Source organism: Mytilus galloprovincialis, chromosome 9, assembly GCF_965363235.1.
Source record: "Mytilus galloprovincialis chromosome 9, xbMytGall1.hap1.1, whole genome shotgun sequence".
NCBI classification, from domain to species: Eukaryota; Metazoa; Mollusca; class Bivalvia; order Mytilida; family Mytilidae; genus Mytilus; species Mytilus galloprovincialis.
Window position 1 is genome coordinate 77,631,149 of NC_134846.1, and position 18,734 is coordinate 77,649,882.

The 18,734-nt window shown below is 32.1% G+C and overlaps 1 protein-coding gene across 2 annotated transcripts in view; it reads left to right on the forward strand.

Moving 5' to 3' along the window:
• LOC143046018 (tuberin-like) overlaps nt 1–18,734 on the forward strand; it is an 83,523-nt gene that overhangs the window by 40,031 nt on the left and 24,758 nt on the right. For both annotated transcript variants that reach the window (XM_076218959.1, XM_076218960.1), the window contains exons 17-25: nt 1,445–1,560; nt 4,139–4,271; nt 4,875–5,000; nt 5,372–5,515; nt 6,416–6,605; nt 11,170–11,263; nt 11,506–11,608; nt 11,921–12,033; nt 12,805–12,963. In XM_076218959.1, coding sequence (XP_076075074.1) covers nt 1,445–1,560; nt 4,139–4,271; nt 4,875–5,000; nt 5,372–5,515; nt 6,416–6,605; nt 11,170–11,263; nt 11,506–11,608; nt 11,921–12,033; nt 12,805–12,963 — 1,178 coding nt within the window. The remainder of the gene's footprint in view (nt 1–1,444; nt 1,561–4,138; nt 4,272–4,874; nt 5,001–5,371; nt 5,516–6,415; nt 6,606–11,169; nt 11,264–11,505; nt 11,609–11,920; nt 12,034–12,804; nt 12,964–18,734) is intronic.

Here is an 18,734-nt window from a genome sequence, read left to right on the forward strand (position 1 = left end):
CTAACTTCTTAATATTGTAATAATACTCCAAGAAGTAGTTTGTATGCATTAAACATGCTGGAAAAGATATTTTAAAAAAAAAAATTCCATGGTATTTTTACCCCCTACCAATGGTATATTGAACCCCATACCATAGACCTTAAATTTCTAAAATTCTAGCTATTTTAAATCCTTAACATAGTAATAATACTCCAATAAGTAGTTTGTATGCATTTAACATGCTGGAAAAGATATTTTGAAGAAAAAAAATGTCCATGGTATTTTGACCCCCCTGCAGTATATGGAACCCCCTACTATAGACCTTGAATTTCAAAAATTCTAGCTATTCTAACTCCTTAACAGTTATAATACTCCAATAAGTAGTTTGCATGTATTTAACATACTGGAAAAGATATTTTGAAAATTTTACTTAGCTATGGTATTTTGACCCCCCTGCGGTATATTGAACCCCCTACCATAGACTTTGAATTTCAAAAATTCTAGCTATTCTAACTCCTTAACATAGTAATAATACTCAAATAAGTAGTTTGTATGTATTAAACATGCTGGAAAAGAGATTTAGAAAATTTTACTTAGCCATTGTATTTTGACCCCCCTGCTTGCTGTATATTGAACCCCCTACTGTAGACCTTGAATTTCAAAAATTCTAGCTATTCTAACTCCTTAACATAGTAATAATACTCCAATAAGTAGTTTGCATGTATTTAACATACTGGAAAAGATATTTAGAAAATTTTACTTAGCCATGGTATTTTGACCCCCCTGCGGTATATTGAACCCCCCATTATAGACCTTGAATTTCAAAAATTCAAGCTTTTCTAACTCTTAACATTGTAATAATATTCCAATAAGTAGTTTGTATGTATAAAACATGCTGGAAAAGATGTTAAGAAAATTTTACTTTGCCATGGTATTTTGACCCCCCTGCGGTATATTGAACCCCTTACTATAGACCTTAAATTTCAAAAATTTTAGCTATCTTAACTCCTTAACATAGTAATTATACTCCAATAAGTAGTTTGTAGGTACTAAACATGCTGGAAAAGATATTTTGAAAATTTTACTTAGCCATGATATTTTGACCCCCCTCGGGTATATTGAACCCCCTACTTAAAACCTCAAATTAAAAAAAATTATAGTTAATAAATTGTAAATTAGATTATCTGCAATACTATTTATCAAAAACAGGGGGGTTCAATATACCGCAGGGGGGTTCAAAATACCATATGTGAAAAATGAACCCGGTTCACTTTTTAGGGGGTTCAAAATACCATATGACACCGGCGGTGTTAAAAAATGAACGATATTCATTTGATAACAGTAATTTGGTGAAAAAATACACTGGCTATCAACCAATCAAAACCCAGGATTCTTACATAAGGTGTAATTAATGTAGAAATTACTCTTTGATTATAAATAAACCCATTATCATTTATATTTTCAGATATTAGAATCATTCTTGCTATTAAGATGTGACAGTTTACATAGATTAGGATTTATAGATAAAAACCAAGAAGACAATCAATTTATATTTAGTCCCTATATTGTGTGTGAAACCAGGTAATTAGCATTTACATTTTGAAGATTAACTGCTTTCCATAATTTCTCAACTTTTTGTCTTGCCTAAGAAGGAATAAAACAATTCTTAGATGTGCCGATTCTGTCAGCTGGAGCTGTAGTGGCAGCTTCGACACTATTAGTTTGTGATTAGGTCAGTTTAAAGTTAACAAATAGTGGTAAGTCAATGATATTTGGTATGCAGTTGTATAAGTATTGGGGAAAATTAATTCCATGGAGATTATTTGGGCCTACCCCTCAGTCATGGTGTATTTACTCTGAAACTTTAACTTAGTGTACATTAGCTTGTGATAAGGCCAGATAAGGTTGTAGGTCAATAATATTTGATATGCTGTTGTATAAGCATTGGAACAACTTAATTCTTTGGAGATAATTTGGCTCCGCCCCACTTAATTCATGGTCTATTGATTTAGAAACTTTTGTTTGTTTGTGATAATGCCAGTTTAAGGAGTAAATACAAGTGATAGGTCTATACTATTTGGATTTGTCATGGTATTAGCATATTTCATTTCCATGGAGATTATTTGCCCCCAACCCCCTCAGTCATAGTCTATTGACTTATTTACTTTTGTTAAAATGTTACAGTTTGTGATTAGGTCAGTTTAAGATGAGCCAATATTATTTGGTATGCAACTGTATTAGCATTTGCAAATGTTATTTCCATGTTGATTTTATGGCCAACTCTCTCATCATGGTTAATGAACTTTAAAACTTTTACTTAGTTTGAATTTAAAAGTTTGTGTTAAGGCCAGTTTAACCGGAACTGTTATGATTATTCAAAAATATTTGGTATGCAGTTGTATTTTGTTTATTGATTTCTGTCATTAAAATGTTTGCTTAGTGAATTTACAGTGCAATGGGAGATAACTCCGGAGGCATGGTTTTGTGAAATTTGATATCGTGATCCTGTTTTTCAATGTTCAGGCATTGATTTGAAACCATTTAAAGTTAAAGGAGTAGGGGCAATAAGGCCCTTATTTGGCCCAAAAATTACTGCAAATTTAAAAGTTATCATACATATTCTTAAATAACTGAAAACTTGACTAAGGTATAAGGTACTAAGAAAAACAAAACAAATTTGACATCGAACAAGTAACCATGGCAACAAATCATGACTTAATTTGCATATTATGTTAAATTTTAAGTATATTTTAGATTGAAAAAGTATGTGCGCACCCAAGAAACAACTTTATATTTGGGGAGATTATGCCAATAGTTATAATAAAGCTTCTGTTAAATTATTTTGTTGTTTCTTGGCTGCGCAGGATGTTTCTACAACAGAAATAAAGATAGAAAACTGCATAAATTCTGTAGTTTTTCATCGTTTTTGTGAAAACAGTACATATTATGACGTAATTGTGACGTCATCAGATAAAAATCTTTAAGTTTTTCATTTATATTTCTTGACCTGATGCATTTCTAAACAATATGTTCCAATTTGAAATGGTTATCAAACATTTTATTTTCTTGGGCCAAAACTAGGTCTTAATGCCCCCTACTCTTTTCTGTTTTTGTCGAGCCTTTGACTTTAGTCGAAAAAGCGAGATATAGCGATCCTACATTCCGTCGGTGTCAGCATCGGCGTTGGAGGCAGCGTCCACAAATATTCACTCTGTGGTTAAAGGTTTTTGAAATTTTAATAACTCTCTTAAACTACTCTGGATTTCTACCAAAGTTGGACAGAAGCTTGTTTATGATCATAAGATAGCATACAGAAGTAAATTTTGTAAAACTAAATTCTATTTTTCTGTATTTTACTTATAAATGGACTTAGTTTTTCTGCCAGAAAACTTCACATTTACTCTGTGGTGAAAGTTTTTGAAATTTTAATTACTTTCTTAAACTATCCTGGGTTTGTAATAAACTTGAACAGAAGCTTGTTTATGATCATAAGATAGTATCCAGAAGTAAATTTTGTAAAAAAATAACTCCATTTTTTCCATATTTTACTTTTAATTGAATTTAGATTTTCTGCCAGGAAACAACATATTCACTCTGTGGTTAAAGTTTTTAAAATTTTAATAACTTTCTTAAACTATTTTGGATTTGTACCAAACCTGGATACAAGTTTGTTTCTGATCAAAAGCTAGTATCTAGAAGGAAATTTTGTTAAAATTTTGTACCTGTGTATCTGTATTTTAGTTATAAATGGACTTAGTTTTTCTTTCAGTTTTAAACATTACATACAGTCTGCTGTTAAGTTTTAAAAACATTTCTTAGATTCATAAACTATCTTGGATTTCTACCAACTTGGACAGAAGCTTATTACAATCAAAAGATAGTATGTAGAGAAATATTTTTATTGATTTTTTTCCTCATTTTTGTTGAGCCTGCAATTAACAGCAAAAGTAGCGAGACACTGGGTTCCACGGAACCTTTACAATTTTTTTTTAATGTTCTTTATTTGGGAAATTTCTATTCAAAGTAATGTTAGTAGTCTAGAAATAAAACATTGAATTTTTCTGATTCATTAGACATTTAGGTATTTTCATTATCTATTACTAATAAAGTTATAAACTATGTATCCATATTTTAACATAAATCTGTTGTATATCTACAGTGAAGAAGATGAAGAGGATCTTCAACCCTGTAGTCCTCCAGAACAAACCAGTAGTGCTGCCTTCCTATGGTCCCAAGCTGCATTACTCAGCTATGATGAAATATTCAATATGTTCATAGACTGTTTAGAACATGTAAGTTAGTTCAATTATATAACTTGTCCTTGATATAATTAAGGAATGACTGTAATATTTTTTCTGTCTATGAAGAAATAACATAAAAAATTTGGTGCACACTGAATAACGCGCGTAGCGGGTTATTTAACAGTGTGCACCACATTTTTTATGTTATTTTGAATAGACAGAAAAAATATTAAATCATTTCTTATAATTTAATTCTAAATTCCATTTTAAACCGTAGAAAACCATGAAAAAACGTTGATTACGTCGGTCACATGACTAAATTATGTCTATGGGATGATAACAAAATAACGTCAGCCAATCAGAAGACGCATTACATCCAAAATTAAATTATTGTGTTATAAAAAATAGAAGCTAGAGATTGTGAAATAAAATGTATTGAACAAATGGTTTGTGTCATTTCCAAAAACCTTAAAACATAGGAAACTGATTTATAAAATAAGGATCAAATTTTAAATGTTGGTTGATAAATGTTCAGTGGGATACTCAGCTTAATTATCTACCGTAGGTCCTACCAAAAATAGTATGACACAATGTGAATCTGAAGTATAGGATACTTAGGATAGAATATACTTGTACATAATTGATTGTTTGCAGGACAAAGACTGGCAAGTAATGGAATGTGTATTGGTTAACTTACCACTTCTACTACAGAACAAATCATTAGTACTATCAACAAATCGTAACATGGTAGATGTGCTGTGTCAAAAGCTATGTTCTATGGTAAGTCTTCTTAACATAGTTATTTAACATTATTTGTAGTTTTCGTGAAGTAATTTATTGGTCATGTTAGTAAATTATAGTGTGTTGCTATAGAATGTCTTTGACCTTCTGTAATTAGTCGGAAATCTTTAGTATTTTCAAGAATAGGAGGCATGAATGATGTAATAAGTTCAAAATTGTCAACATTACTTTCAACATTCTGTACCATGCTTAATAATATATGACTTGAGAAACTATAGAATTAGAAAATTTCATTTCAGGTCATTCATTATTTTAATGTTTTACAATGTTTTGTCTTTTACGATTTACAAAACAATGATTTATGAACATGGTATTTTTATTTATGGTAATGCTTTGATATATTTCTGCAGGTGAATGACAGACAGTTAGGTTTTCCAGAGAAGTTACAGAGTGTACCTCCAGGAAAGTTCACACGTTCAGACTTCCACACCTTTATATTTCCTGTTCTAGTGTCATTAGTATCCTATCATTCTTACCTGGATAAAAATAAACAGGTATGTTCTCATAGGGACAACATTCATTACTGTATGACTAGATACACTTTAAAAGGACAGTTGATGCCAAGCAATAGAAAAGCCTGTAATCTATAACAAGATATGGGTATCAAATAAATAAAACATATAGTATGGGTAGGCGTGCAACAATACCACTGCTACATGCATTTACTATAAGTAATAACACATATATATTCATGATTTCTCTAAAAATCAGCACAACAAGGTTAAATCTGCAAATAAGCTGAAGCAAATTTTTGTTCTTACCATGCTTGGATTAGAACTCATGCGATTGTGATAACAAGATAACACCGCCTGCACAGTGTCTAGCTCTCTAGACCACTTGGCCACTTAGAGTGCACAAAAAATTCAGCTTTTGGTGGCCTAGTGTTACCTTACCTCGTCAATAGAATCTAGGAGTTGTAACACAGTACATGATATATTAGGCATCAAGATGGAATTCATTGCAGATTAGCTAAATTATCATATATATATTAACTATAACACAATTTTCCATATGTTTCGGCCATTATTGCCTTCTTCATTCGAATAAATTACAACAAATAAGTTTTTGCCACTATGGCCTTCTTCATTGGAATGAATTACAACATTATCCTTGATGTGCAATCAAAAAATTGGAACATGGTGGGTGTACTCTGTCATAAGTTGTGTTCTATTATATTTATACTTCTACTTCTTTCAACCGGAACATTACCTTACTGAATATACTACATAATCATAATAAGCTTTCACCCTATATTTTTGTTTGTTAAAGCTCATTATGAGTTTGTTGTATATTCAGTAAGGTAATGATTTTCTGGTAACACAAGTAGAATTAACATTTAAGCAAATTACTTAGCTACATTCAATATTAATCCATATTAATCTTTTTTTTTTCAGAGACAACTTATAAAGTGCTTAGAGTTTGGTTTGGTGTCTAAATGTTCCAAGATATGTACTAATTCCTTGAGAATCTGTACATTAGAGATGCAGGACGTCATGATGAGATTGTTACCATCAGTACTGTTACAACTGTCGAAGATCTCAGCCACTGTCCATATGGCTATTCCTGTCTTAGCCTTCCTTTCCAGTAAGTTATTTCAAAAGGGCTTATTAAAGTTTGAGACTAGTCCCATTTGTGAAAATACTGCTATATATTTACAGTTTGTATTTCAATTTTTATGCCCCCTGCTGTAGCAGAGTGCATTAAGTTTAAGCCTTGTCGGTCTGTCTGTCCGTCCGTGGGTATGACCTAAAGTTGGTTTCGGTTCTTTAACTTTAGTTTGCATCAACCAAGTGTAATGAAACTAATACACAATGCTTATTACAACAAAACACAGATCAAGTTTGAATTTTGGTAGTGTAACTTTAACCGTTCTAGAGTTATGCCCCTTTACAAATGGAAAAATTGCTGAATTTTTAGATTCTGTTCTCTAAATTTGGTTTGCATCAACCAATGCTATGAAACTTACATACAATGCCTGCGACCATTAAATACAGATCAAATTTGAATTTTGGTGGTGTCACTTTAACAGTTCTAGAGTTATGCTCACTTACAAATGGAAAAATCGTTGTGAATTTTCTTTTCCGTTCTCTAAATTAAGTTTGCCTCAGCCAAATTATATGAAACATATACACAATATTATGACCACAAAAATCAAATCAAGTACAAATTTGGGTAGCGTCATTTTTGGAAAGTTTGCTATAGCTTGCTATAGCTTCTTTCCATAGGCATCGGCCTCAACTTTCGAAGAGACAGACAATCGCAATGTTCTGCTCCAAGATAATGTAGTACTAGTGTTCGAATTCTGATTCTTGGATATTTTGAATTGATACTCTTTTGAAAAGATAACAGCTTGAATAAAAAAGGGATTGAATGTTCACCGACAATTCAGATGAATTTCACTTCATTTTGAAAATAAGTATCACAAACACTGCTTTGCAGATCGGCCATTGGCTGAAGAGAAAATCAAAAGAAATCTACGCGAGACAGCGTTTCATTCATGAATATTTCATGAATGAACATTTTCCCGCACTATTTTTTACTATGTACGATATTTACAACTGTTTATTATTGAATAAGTAAAAGCCTGAGTGTATCGAAAGAGTCCGGTATGCGAGAACAAGTTGATATTTGACCAAGTTGTCGGATAATTGACAAGTGATAATGGTTTAACAAATTTTTTAACAAAACACAGGTGATAGAATATAAAATAATCGATAATTATAGGGCTTATGTCTCACACCAAGGACGAGTAAAGGTAAATACCGGCTTTAATAGAAAAGTGCATTGTTTTTGTCAAACTGACATCGATCTGAAAGTTTTGATGCCAAAAATCATTTGAAAACTTTTAATTCCGTTTATATATTAAAGTTTCACATTCTAATGTGGATATAAGGACCTTCACTCGTTCAGCATGCTCAAGTGGATCAAACTGACAACAGAAAAACATTGTCTTAATGACAATGAGTATCATAGCATCCGTATAATTTAAAAGCAACAGAGTCATCATCTACTTCTTAGACTATTACAGTTGAGAGTCAGTTCAGTGTATCAAGACTGAGATCAAGCTAAAGACAAGTGCTGTAGAAATTATTAAAATGATTTAATAACATTTGTCCATGTACTAGCAAAATGACTTTCTTATTGCTTAAAAATGCAGTGGCAGATCCAGAAGTTAAATCCTCACACTTTATTCCTGGGGGAGTATGATTCTTTAAGATTGACCCATAATTAACAATGTGTCGTCCTGACACAGAGGCAATGATTACTAGTATATCAAATAAATGGCTTAAAACAAAAATCTCAAATGTCATTGCCACAATGGTAATTACACAGCAGCAACTCAAATGTGTTACAGGTTTATAAACACCTCAGATCAACATTGTATAATCTAGTGTATATAAACTTTTTATTCCTGAGGTCATACTACTATTGTTATGCCCCCACCATATTGAGTTTTATCCTTGTTTTTTCTGTAAGTATGTTCGTCCCTAACTTGTATGTACTTCCATCATTTTGTTCATACATACCAAAATTGATTTCTGTTATCTTACTTTCAGTTTGCCTGAACCAAATTTTATGAAACTTGTACGCAATGCTTATAACCACAAAACACAAGACAAGTTTGAATTTTGTTGGGGTCACTTTCACCATTCTAGATGTAAAGGGGTGAAATTTCAGTATACCCTTTCAAGTATATATACCCTTATATATAAACAAGTCTAAATTGAAAACTACGTTCAAACCTATGATTGCGTTGGATAAAAACCACAATTTTATTTGGCAATCGCCAATGGCAGTCAGCAGGGTTAAAGAACATCAATTGTTCGACCTGTTAGTCAAATGTGTTTTGTTTAAATATACTTTTTCACTTTTTTGGTCTTTTGGAATATGTTGTTTGTGCTGTATTTATACCCTTTAGATATGTACACAGGCTTAACAAATTGGACAAAGGGTTACTTTATGATGCTTATGTTTGTAATAAAATTTTAGATGCAGAAAACATTAATTGTTGGTATTCATCTATGAGATATGTACTTCAATCACTTGATATACAAAATTTAGATACAAAGCTCAATAAATTAATTAAATTTGTAAAATGTAAACTTTGTAATAGTTTTAAAACATTTTGGTTGGCCAAAAGATCTGAAACCTTATCACAAGGTAATAGTAAATTAGAAAATTATTTCAACCTCAAGACTGACTTTGTAAAGGAGGCTTATTTATCAATTAAATATTTTAGTATAAGAAGAGCTATATGTAAAATGAGAATAAGTGCTCATGATCTTAGAATTGAGAAAGATAGATATAGTAAAAAATACATAGAGAGAACTCAACGTCTATGTCATCACTGCTTATCACATGGATCAAATTCTATTGAAGATGAGACCCATTTTACAGTAAATTGTCCATTATATAATGAACAGAGGAAATTATTATTTGATAAAGTTATCACTTTTTGTACTAATTTTAAAGAACTACCTAATGATAAGAAATATTTCTGGCTGTTCACAAATGAGCATTTACTAACTCTCATGTACCTAGGAAATTACATTATTAAAGGTTTAGAAATAAGATCCAAATGTAAACAAAATATATGAAATAATATAATATTTTATTGTTATAAGATTTAATATAATAGTTATATAAAACACATGTTTTGTTAGGCTCTGATCCTGTCCATAACGTTATAGTATGGTATTAGTTTTCTGTTTTGCTTTTTCCAATCATATTGTGTTGTAAAATGATGCCCTTTATGGGTTCTTGATTAGATTAATAAAATTCTTATCTTATCTTATCTTATAAGTTAGTAGCTTTCTTCGGTTATACATTTATCAGGTGAACATAAAAACAGTCTTTAGATTTAGAAGTATAGATATATAAAACAAGAATGTGTCCATAGTACAGTACACGCATGCCCCATCTGCACTATCATTTTCTATGTTCAGTGGACCGTGAAAATGGAGTAGAAACTCTAATTTGGCATTAAAATTAGAAAGATTATATCATAGGGAACATCTATAATACTAAAATAACAAGGCCCAATTTGTCAGCCGTCATGGGGTAAAAACAACAAATCAAAGAATTCAATTTTATATATATCCAATATAGGACAATGGTGTTGATTAAAAATTACACCACTCCAGACCCTTTTGTTTTCCACATAATTAATATTGCCAATAATTTACAAGTTCTGGGTTGAATCCGATACCGATACCAATAGTATATTCACCTGTTACCTTTTACCTTACCTGTATGTTTCTCATTTGACAGGCGCACCACCAAACGGTGTATTTCGGATTTGCTATATACACGGGTCATAATCACAGGGTTGACACTACTAAATTCAATCATTGTCAAATTGTTCCCTATTGTAGTATTTTAAGCAGTAAGACTTCCTAAGATGACAATACGAATACTAAAAATCTGGACTTAAAATAAGGCGAATAGGTAGTTTTCAATTTGTTAGAGGGCATGTCACATAAAACAGCGAATCAAAGAATTCAACTTTATTTATAACTAAATTAATAAATATAGGACAATGCTGTTGATTAAAAAATACTCCATTCCAGGACCTTTTGTTTTCCAAATAATTAATATTACCAATAATTGATAAGTTCCAGGTCGACGGGTTCAAACAGAAAGATTTTGAAAGCAGAGAAAACTGTGCATCTTATAATCAGCATGACTTTATCAGATATCAAAACTACCTCGACCAAAAATTTTAACCTGAATGGGACAGACAGACGACCGGACGGAAGGCAGAACGGACGCACAGACCAGAAAATATAATGGCCATAAATGGGGCATAAAATGTGATTTTTTGAAATTGCTGGCAAGACAATGGTTTAGTTTGAAAAATCAAAACTGTGGTTAAATACGTATTTGAAATAATACATGTCTATAACCTATTTGAAATAATACACATATATAGTTGCAAACTTTCCAGAGGTGCTATCCAGCACTTTGATTACTGTTCTTCAGTTATGTCCCTTTAAAACTTGATGTGATATGCAAGCAGGGCATCATCTGTGTCCCATGGACACATTCCACATTTATTTTTTATTCATCCAATTATTGTAACAACTCAGTATTTTAAAATGGTTAATATGTGAACTTTTATTAATGCCATGTTTATTTATATTTTCAGGTATTGTACGTTTACCAAAGATGTATGCCAACTTTGTAGAAGATGAATACATGAGTGTCTTTGCCATAGCTTTACCTTATACTAACCCATTCAAGTAAGTATGGCTGATTCAAATTTAAAAAAAGTTGTCTTGCAAAGGACAGGGTACAGTAAGGGTATTATTCAACATTTCTTTTCACTCAAATTTGAACTTTCAATTGAAAGATTTCATTATATATCTTTTTTAAAGCCAAATCTAAAACATTTCTCTTATATTTTAAAAAAACAAATTAAGTAAATAAGTTTGTTTACACTGTGATTTTAATGTGATAAAAACCGAGTTGTTATATTTTTCAGATTTAGTCACTACACTGTGTCCTTGGCTCATCATATCATAGCCATCTGGTTTATAAGATGCAGAATGCCATTTAGGAAAGGTTTTGTTAAATTTATTCAAAAGGTTTGTTATGTTTCAATAAAAATTGAATTAAGTGATATTGGTTTTACCTGAATAAGTCAAATAATTTTACCCTTTAAAGTTTGTTTTTAGATTGAAATTTAAATTAACAACTTCTCTGGTACTGATTCTAATAAAAAAATGTTTTTAATGTATTCTGAAGACCAAGACACAATTTTAAGAGTTAAAAGCCATAGACAACTAACCTAAAATAAATGATAAGAAAAATGGCATTATACTTGATAAGAAGAAATAATTGATTGAAAGATAAGTACGTTTTAGTTCATTTATTTTATGGCAAATGTCTTGTTGCAGGGACTTAAAGCTAACGTTCTGAAACATTTTGAAGACAATAGTTTGAGCCATCTAAACCAAGATTCATCAGAAAGAGGTCGATCAGCTACATATAATGAACCTGCATTTAAAGCGTAAGTTTACATGTACATGAAGATTCAAGATTTGACCAATAATTTTACAAGGTGAGATAGTGCCATTAATTGGGTTCCATTGGCTTACAGTTTGAAATCCTGTTCAATTTTCTTGCTCAGACTCTGAATTCAACCAATCAAATTCTAGATTTGGTGTTTCAAGCACAAATTGTGTATGTTGGGTACTTGGGTAAAGTTTATGACTGAAAGGCCTGGTCATCACAGCTGTTCAGACACTACTATGCAAATGTTAAATATTAGTTGATGGCCCTTTTAAGCATGACTTAATAAAAAAAAATATATTTTGTCAAAATGTGGTGGAATTGTTCAATGAATGCCCTTGCAGGAATAGGTATAATTTATAAAACATCCTTCAATTTGCACCAAACGATATTTTCTTCAAAGAATGTAAAATCTGTTTTCTAGAACTCTTAAAGTTGATTCAAAATTCAAAATTAGGATCCTGGGAGGCAGCTATAGTTAATGAAAACCTATAGCTACTTGAATTCATATTGAAGCAAAGACAAAAGTGAAGCTACCCACTAGCTTTAGCCCTGATCTTTAAAAACATATTATATAGACAAACTGTAAATGAATATCCTAATTGTGACTAAAAATTCAAAAAAAAATTAGTTTAAACATTATGTTCTGTAATCCCTGAGATAAAATCTGGTATTTGTATGGTTGAACTTTAAAACCAGAAAATTAAACTTCAAGAATATTTAATGCAAAATTATGTGTATTTAACTAGTATCTGTCAAATGATTTCAGCCGTAGAAGGATATCATCTGGTCCAGGTAATTCACCACTGCGTTCTCAGTCACCACCTGTGGATGATAAGATGTCAGTATTCCACAAAGAACTCACAGAAACTTGTACTGATATAATGTCTAGATATACATTTGCCAACTACAGTGCTGTACCTCAGAGGTAATGTTCACAATATTAGTGTTTCCTGCAGCTTTTAAAAAGGGCAGGGTAATTGTTAGCTCAGAGGGCACATTAAGCGCGATGGACAACAATTTTAGGGCACTTACTTAATATAAACAGGCAATTTCTATAAAATGGATTCTTTTAAAACATACTAGTTTAATGCTATAAAAAGGACATATACATCTGTAATCAATCATTAAAACAAATTGTTAAACAAGAAAAAGTGTTTAAAACATATATATGAAATATTTAAAACAATAAACACAATTAAAAACAAAATCAGTTCTTTAAAAATGTTTAAAAACAAGAAAGAACTATGTCATATATATAAAAATATTGCTTTGGTCATATCAATTGTCATTGACAAATCCTCCTTTTTTCCCCTAAAAACAGGTTGACACATTCCCTGATATCCAAATCATCTATTGATTTGGTATTTGCTGACACTAGAACAAGATTGTTTACAGTTGACACATTCAGTCTATTTCTGCGATGTGAAACTGTCATTTGAACTTTAGAAAATGTACGTTCCACTGGTGCAGTTGACAGAATCAAGGTTTCACAAACTGACAGTAAAAAGTTAATGTTAGGAAAAGTATCACCCAACATAGGTGATTTTTTAGGCAGTTAAGCTGCCTTATGCGAGCACCCTGGATTTGTGTGCTACCCAATAAATGCTGAAATACGTGCCATTGTTATCATCTAGCTGGCTACTATGTTATTTATAACTTATTGAACAGTTTTTTCTTACTATTCATTCTGGATTACAAAAAATATGACCAGAAAAAACTTAAATGATCGTCGATTTTCCCAAAAGTTTTGAAGTTGCACATAGGAAGTAGAGCACATTATGAATCCTTATGTAGTTTATTATCCCCTGAGCTTTTGGCTAAGAAGTCAAAGAACAAATGTATGAAATATTTAATCGCCGAAAATCTCTAAAGACAAGTAGTTAAGATTTCCCAAATTGCAAAAGTCGTAGGAATATTGTTTGTCGTCAATACGTAGTCAACTACGTCAGTAGTCTATTAATATAAGTTCAACTGTTCACGCTGTTGGCGGCAATTTTGAATTAGAAGACGAAATTTTCGTATCTTTTCAATTTGGACGCAGGGGTTCAAATTAGCGGTGGTCCGAGGTCTGCGACCTTCCACTTTTGCAGTTGGACTTTCTACTTGGTTACTAGCAACGCCCGACATGCCCGACGGACCTTGAAAGAAAATAAAAAAATAACTTTTTTACCAAAGTTTCCTAATAAACGATCTCAAACTCATTTTTCATCATTACTGTTCATGACAGCAATTTTCAATTTGTTAAACCGCCATCTTTATACAGAAAATCGCCGACAAATAATGTGTAAATCCGAGTAAAACCGTATCTCACAATCTGACAAAAACAACATTGAAAAAAAAATGGCTGCCGCGAGAAGACAATTACAATATCGGATCCGATTCCGGAACCGGATAAGGGTAATCCGGGTTTTGGCTATCAACTAAAAAAATCCAGACAGGTGACAAAATACATCTATGCATGGTAAATAAATATAAACACTAGAATAGAAAACCAAAAGATATATGTAAAAAAAAGAAAAAGCAGAAAATATTTTGTACACCAATTTTAATGTCAAAATCCATTGTATTGGACCAATACAATGTGACAGCTGGGAACAGTTTATCTAACAATATATATGTTCCTGGTAACAGTATAATTTTTTTTATCAGTGATAAATGTTAGATGCATGTTAGATGCTTTAAAAGTTAAACATATTACTGCAATTTCAAGGGGTATTTTTTCTTCTCAATTTTGATAGGTCAGTTAAAATAGCTGGTAGTTTCTCATATATAAAAAAAATGATGTGAGATGATTGCCAATGAGACAACTGTCCACAAGAGACCAAAATGACACAGACATAAACAACTATAGGTCATCGTACGGCCTTCAACAATGAGCAAAGCCGATGCCGCATAGTCAGCTATAAAAGGCCCCGATAAGACAATGTAAATCAATTCAAACGAGTAAAACTAACGGCCCTATTTATATAAAAAAAAAATATAAAAAAACAAATATGTAACCTGAGACTACTATAAGTAGTCTCAGATGTAACACATAAACAAACGACAACCACTGAATTACAGGCTCCTGACTTGGGACAGGCACAAATAGTGCAACTATATTATATGATACCTGAATGTAAGCAAATAATATGATATATAGGTGGAGTCCATTGGGCCACTCGACCTCCTCCTGTTTGATAACTTTGAAACGGATGAGATCCCCACTCCTCAACCAGATACATTTATGTATGAGACTAAATAACTAATCAAATGAAATATTGGGGAAGTCCATAGGGTCACCCCACCCCCTCATGTTTAAGAACTTGGAAACAGTCGAAATCCCCACCTCTAAACCATATTTATTCATGTATGGAACAATATATATATAATCAAATGAAATATAGGGGAAATCCCTGGGGGTCACCCCACCCAACCTCTTTGAGAACTTGGTAACGTTCGAGATCCCCACCCCTAAACCATATATCTTCATGTAGGGGACAATATAACAAATCAAATGAACTATGTAGGGGGAGTCCCTGGGGATCACCCCACCCCTCCTATTTGAGAATTTGGAAACGGTCGAGATCCCCACCCCTAAACCATATATATTCATGTATGGGACATTATAACAAATCATATGAAATATAGCTGGAGCTCGTGGGGCCTTTCTTCCCCTACCGGTTTGAGAATTATAAATCGGTTGAGATCCCCAATCTTGAACCATATATATTCATGTATGGGACAATATTTCAAATCAAAGGAATAATAAGGGGTTCCTATGGCCACTGTACACCCTCCTGTTTGAGAACTTGGAAACATTTGAGATCCTCACCCCTTAACCATATATACTAATGTATGGGACTATATAACAAATCAAATGAAATATAGAAGTCCCTGTGGTCACCCTACCCCTCATGTTTAAGAACTTGGAAACAGTTGGGATCCCCACCTCTAAATTAAATGAAATATAGGGGGAGTCCCTTCAGTCACCCCACCCCTCCTGATTGAGAAATTGGAAACAGTCGAGATCCCCACCTTTAAATTAAACCATATATATTCATGTTTGAGAACTAATCAAATGAAATATAGGGAGAGTCCTTAGGGTCACCCTACCCACTCCTGTTTGATAACTTAGAAACAGATGAGATCCCCACACCTCAACCATATATATTTATGTATTAGACAATATAGCAAATCAAATGAAATATAGGGGAAGTCACTAGGATCACCCACCCCCTCCTGTTTGAAAACTTGATAATCGTTGAGATCCCCACCCAAACCATATATATTCATGTATGGGACAAGATAAAACATTAAATGAAATATAAGGGTAGTCCCTAGGGTCACCCCTCCCCCTCTTGTGTGTGTTTTGAGAACTTGTAAAAGATTGAAATACCAACTCCTAAACTAAACCATATTCATTCCTGTATGTCATTTCAAAAAGATTGAATGACATACAATGTCAATCTCATAGGCGTCACATATGCATGTCACTTTGCTAGACCTAACCAATGTGTACTAGACCTTGCCCAATTTCAGGCGACCATGAGAATGAATAATTATGAGAACTTTGTTTGGAAGACTTCGTAACAGCATTATGTTACAATCATTTTTTTGATAATTATAAAATTTTATTGATGAAAAATAATTAATTGGTTTAAAGAATTTACCTTAATTATAATTTGAATTATTTCTGGTCCTATAAAGATTTTCATTTTCATATGGCTCATTTTAAAGAAAACATATCTTTCAAGCCCAAGACTGTTTTTATAATTATCTGTCATTTTATTCCAAACTCAGACATCATAGATGAAGTGGGGGACATTTACATTTACTATGGACAGGTTAATCAGACCTCATCTTTGATCTCTGTAGTAGTAAACATTTGTCTGATTTGTGTCTCATAACTTTTGTACTGTTGAACACAAACTCAGTTTTCTTTCCAGGGAAGCAAGTCCATTCATACTTTTACAAGCTCGTACTAAAGTCAACTTAAACTACTAACAGTCAACTAATACCGACGTTAACTATCAACTAGAAGAACTGCAATCATTGCAAACTTGTACCACTGCAGACTCATGACCATGAAAAAAATATACTTGATATATGCGTTGCTTTTAAAAACTTTGACAAAATATGAATTATTTGCCTTAATGATTAATATTAATTCATTAAATGAACATAAATGTACATTATATGAATGTTTAATGTTTGTTCTCTTTAAAGATCTTTAAAAAATAATTGAATCAACATTGCCACAGTTTTTATACGACCGCAAAATTTGAAAAATTTTTCGTCGTATATTGCTATTACGTTGGCGTCGTCGTCGTCGTCGTCGTCGTCGTCGTCGTCCGAATACTTTTAGTTTTCGCACTCTAACTTTAGTAAAAGTGAATAGAAATCTATGAAATTTTAACACAAGGTTTATGACCACAAAAGGAAGGTTGGGATTGATTTTGGGAGTTTTAGTCCCAACATTTTAGGAATTAGGGGCCAAAAAGGGCCCAAATAAGCATTTTCTTGGTTTTCGCACTATAACTTTAGTTTAAGTAAATAGAAATCTATGAAATTTTGACATAAGGTTTATGACCACAAAAGAAAGGTTGGGATTGATTTTGGGAGTTTTGGTTCCAACAGTTTAGGAATTAGGGGCCAAAAAAGGGCCCAAATAAGCATTATTCTTGGTTTTCGCACAATAACTTTAGTTTAAGTAAATAGAAATCAATGAAATTTAAACACAATGTTTATGACCACAAAAGGAAGGTTGGTATTGATTTTGGGAGTTTAGGTCCCAACAGTTTAGGAATTAGGGGCCAAAAAGGGACCCAAATAAGCATTTTTTTTGGTTTTCGCACCATAACTTTAGTATAAGTAAATAGAAATCTATGAAATTTAAACACAAGGTTTATGACCATAAAAGGAAGGTTGGTATTGATTTTGGGAGTTTTGGTCCCAACAGTTTAGGAATAAAGGGCCCAAAGGGTCCAGATTTAAACTTTGTTTGATTTTATCAAAAATTGAATAATTGGGGTTCTTTGATATGCCGAATCTAACTGTGTATGTAGATTCTTAATTTTTGGTCCCGTTTTCAAATTGGTCTACATTAAGGTCCAAAGGGTCCAAAATTAAACTTAGTTTGATTTTAACAAAAATTGAATCCTTGGGGTTCTTTGATATGCTGAATCTAAAAATGTACTTAGATTTTTTATTATTGGCCCAGTTTTCAAGTTGGTCCAAATCGGGGTCCAAAATTAAACTTTGTTTGATTTCATCAAAAATTGAATAATTGGGGTTCTTTGATATGCCAAATCTAACTGTGTATGTAGATTCTTAATTTTTGGTCCCGTTTTCAAATTGGTTTACATTAACGTCCAAAGGGTCCAAAATTAAACTAAGTTTGATTTTAACAAAAATTAAATTCTTGGGCCTATTTGATATGCTTTATCTATTTTGATTATGGGCCCAGTTTTCAAGTTGGTCCAAATCAGGATTCCATATCAAGTATTGTGCAATAGCAAGAAATTTTCAATTGCACAGTATTGCACAATAGCAAGAAATATCTAATTGCACAATATTGTGCAATAGCAATTAATTTTCAATTGGAGTTATCTTTCTTTGTATAAAATAGTAGTTGATAATATATGTTGGAAATTTACCAGACATGACTATGATGTCATTTTCTATTTTTATTTGCCAATAACTTTATGTAAATAA